Below are 2,199 nucleotides of genomic sequence, written 5' to 3'. Positions count from 1 at the left end.
TTTTCTAGTTCATAACCTCGATTTGAAATCGGAATGTCTAGTCTGATCTCAAGATTGAGAAGATGTGTGGTGGGGAAAAGTAGACATATACACATATAAATATAAACATAATATATATGCGCATATATGCTTAGAACCGTGCTCAAGAAAGGAAAGAGAACCCCAAGCCCAAGGCAGCCATATATTTCAATGAACCATCAAGTCACGAATCAGGTAGACAAGTGGGCGAGGGCGTGAGTAATTTTATTTCTTTTTGGAGGCTTCAGCAGCCTTCTTGGCGTTTGCTATTTGATGTCCATCGGTTAGCTCGATGTTCATTTTGGCTAGCGACAGCTTCCTTCCACAAGGGGCCACATGACAGTGAGAGGGAGAGAAGAGGTACAAACAGAGGTGGATATGAATAAAATCAAGAAGAATATATTGGGGGTGAGAGCGTCAATCTGATATTTGGTACATTCAGCTTAGCATGCTGGAGAGAAGGCAGACATACCTGCTTCTTGTTTCTGGCGCATGATGGCGGCCTGGGCCTCCTTTGTACGAGCGAACTCTGTGCCAGACTGGGTGTTTTTCTTCTTCTGTTAGGGCCGCAAGAGAATGTATACGTTAGCTTTCTTGATCTGAGATGGTAGCAGTTTATGATGTTATTCCCCACTGTGAGGCAAAGATAAAAAATCCACCGACCTGCGCGGCCATCTCCTTCTGGGTTTTCTCACGCGCTTTCTCACGCTGGTTTCCACGAGCCATAGTGATGGTATGTCTGAGAAGAGCTGTCGATAGTCAGGGGTCAGTGGTCCTGGCGGTGAAGATGTGGTGGAGTTGCGATCAACGGGCGAAGAAGAGACGAATTTCAAACACACAAAAGGCAAGAGATCGATCTATACGATGACTAAGGAATTACTAATATACCGCCAATGGCACCAATACATCAGCAAAAAAAAAAAAACATTTGAACAGCCAAGATTCTAGAATAGGCCTTTCAAGTCCCTTGGACACTTTCTATATTTACTCGTTGGAATCCTCTTCATTACACAAGATTTGTTGCTCTTCCGCTTCCTTGTTCATCGTGGGCCAGATCTGCCCCCTGGCGGCTAAACCAAGGCGCCAGGGCCGTGTTGACCAATCATGCGGCTCTTACCTTCGCAGAGCTCCGCCTTCGAAACAACGACAACCTCAACTTTGTTTCATCCAAAACCTCATCCCACCTCATTGACAAGATTAGCTGCCATCCAGTCCTTCGCTTCTCGTCATGGGGTGTCGTGGTGTTAGCGGACTGGCTTCCAGGACGGCAGTCAGTCCTGCCCAATATCCCCAGTCTGCAGAATATCATGATGAAACCCGCCTTCACTGCTCAACTGCTTGTCCTGGCTTGAATATCCCTGTGACTGGTGCCTTAAAAAATATCCGGCGCCAATGGAGTCACCTTAGGAGGCCTTCACACGAGTTCTCCAGATCTGACAGAATAGAGGTGTATCAAATCATATCAACACATGGAACGAGCGGAGTGACTGTCTCCACCATGGGCAGTTGAGCCGATGGGAACTATAGCGATTGTTTCTCGGTATTCACCGTTTGCTGTTGTTGTTTCATGAAACAGCTGAGGCCTTCTCTCTTTTGCTTCATTTTTTTCTCTCTTCACTGCTCAGCGTTGCGCCCATTGTTCCATTTCTTTCTCTTTCTGCACTCTTGCCTTCGGCCTCCACCTTTCGTTCTTCGTCTGTTTCCTCTTTTCCTATCATCTATTCTCGTCCTGTCTCGAAATTTCGCGTTGTATTGGTTGTTGTCTCTGACGGCAACAACAAGCGGATTAATTATGTTCATTTCACTTCGATGCTACTAAACACTCATACTTTCCTTTCACTGATTCTGGATTGATCCTGTTCTCCTTTAATAACTTCTATCAAAGCAAGAAAAGCTTCTCCCTGCTGGTCAATTCCATACCTTTTCTGCACTTGACTCATCCGCTTTTCCTTTGCTTTTCCCAAGAGAGTTCCTGGTTCAAAGACTTTATACTTTTTATCCAGCTTCAAACCCATTTCTGGATTTCAACACCAATATCGAAATCGACCTCCAACATTACTATCGTTCCCTTTACGTGTTCTGAGCACCTTGAATTCCAACCTGGTCGCTGCATCATTTTCATCGATCGGCTGTCTACCTACGAACAATGACAGCCGTTGTCAAATCCCTGGCTGGTCCAGG

At 45.6% G+C, this 2,199-nt stretch overlaps 1 protein-coding gene across 1 annotated transcript; it reads right to left on the bottom strand.

The window, feature by feature from the left end:
- Positions 1-243: 243 nt before the first annotated feature.
- HCAG_08957 (predicted protein) lies at positions 244-744 on the bottom strand (the record flags this gene model as incomplete). Its single annotated transcript, XM_001536072.1, has 3 exons — positions 244-284; positions 491-575; positions 682-744. 3 exons carry the CDS (start codon positions 742-744, stop codon positions 244-246), a joined length of 189 nt encoding a protein of 62 aa, XP_001536122.1.
- Between the last annotated feature and the right edge of the window lie 1,455 nt (positions 745-2,199).

Source organism: Histoplasma capsulatum, genomic scaffold (assembly GCF_000149585.1).
Source record: "Histoplasma capsulatum NAm1 scaffold_14 genomic scaffold, whole genome shotgun sequence".
In the NCBI taxonomy this organism is placed as follows: Eukaryota; Fungi; Ascomycota; class Eurotiomycetes; order Onygenales; family Ajellomycetaceae; genus Histoplasma; species Histoplasma mississippiense.
The sequence above is the reverse complement of the archived record's forward strand: the minus strand, read 5'-3'. Positions and strand labels throughout refer to the sequence as shown.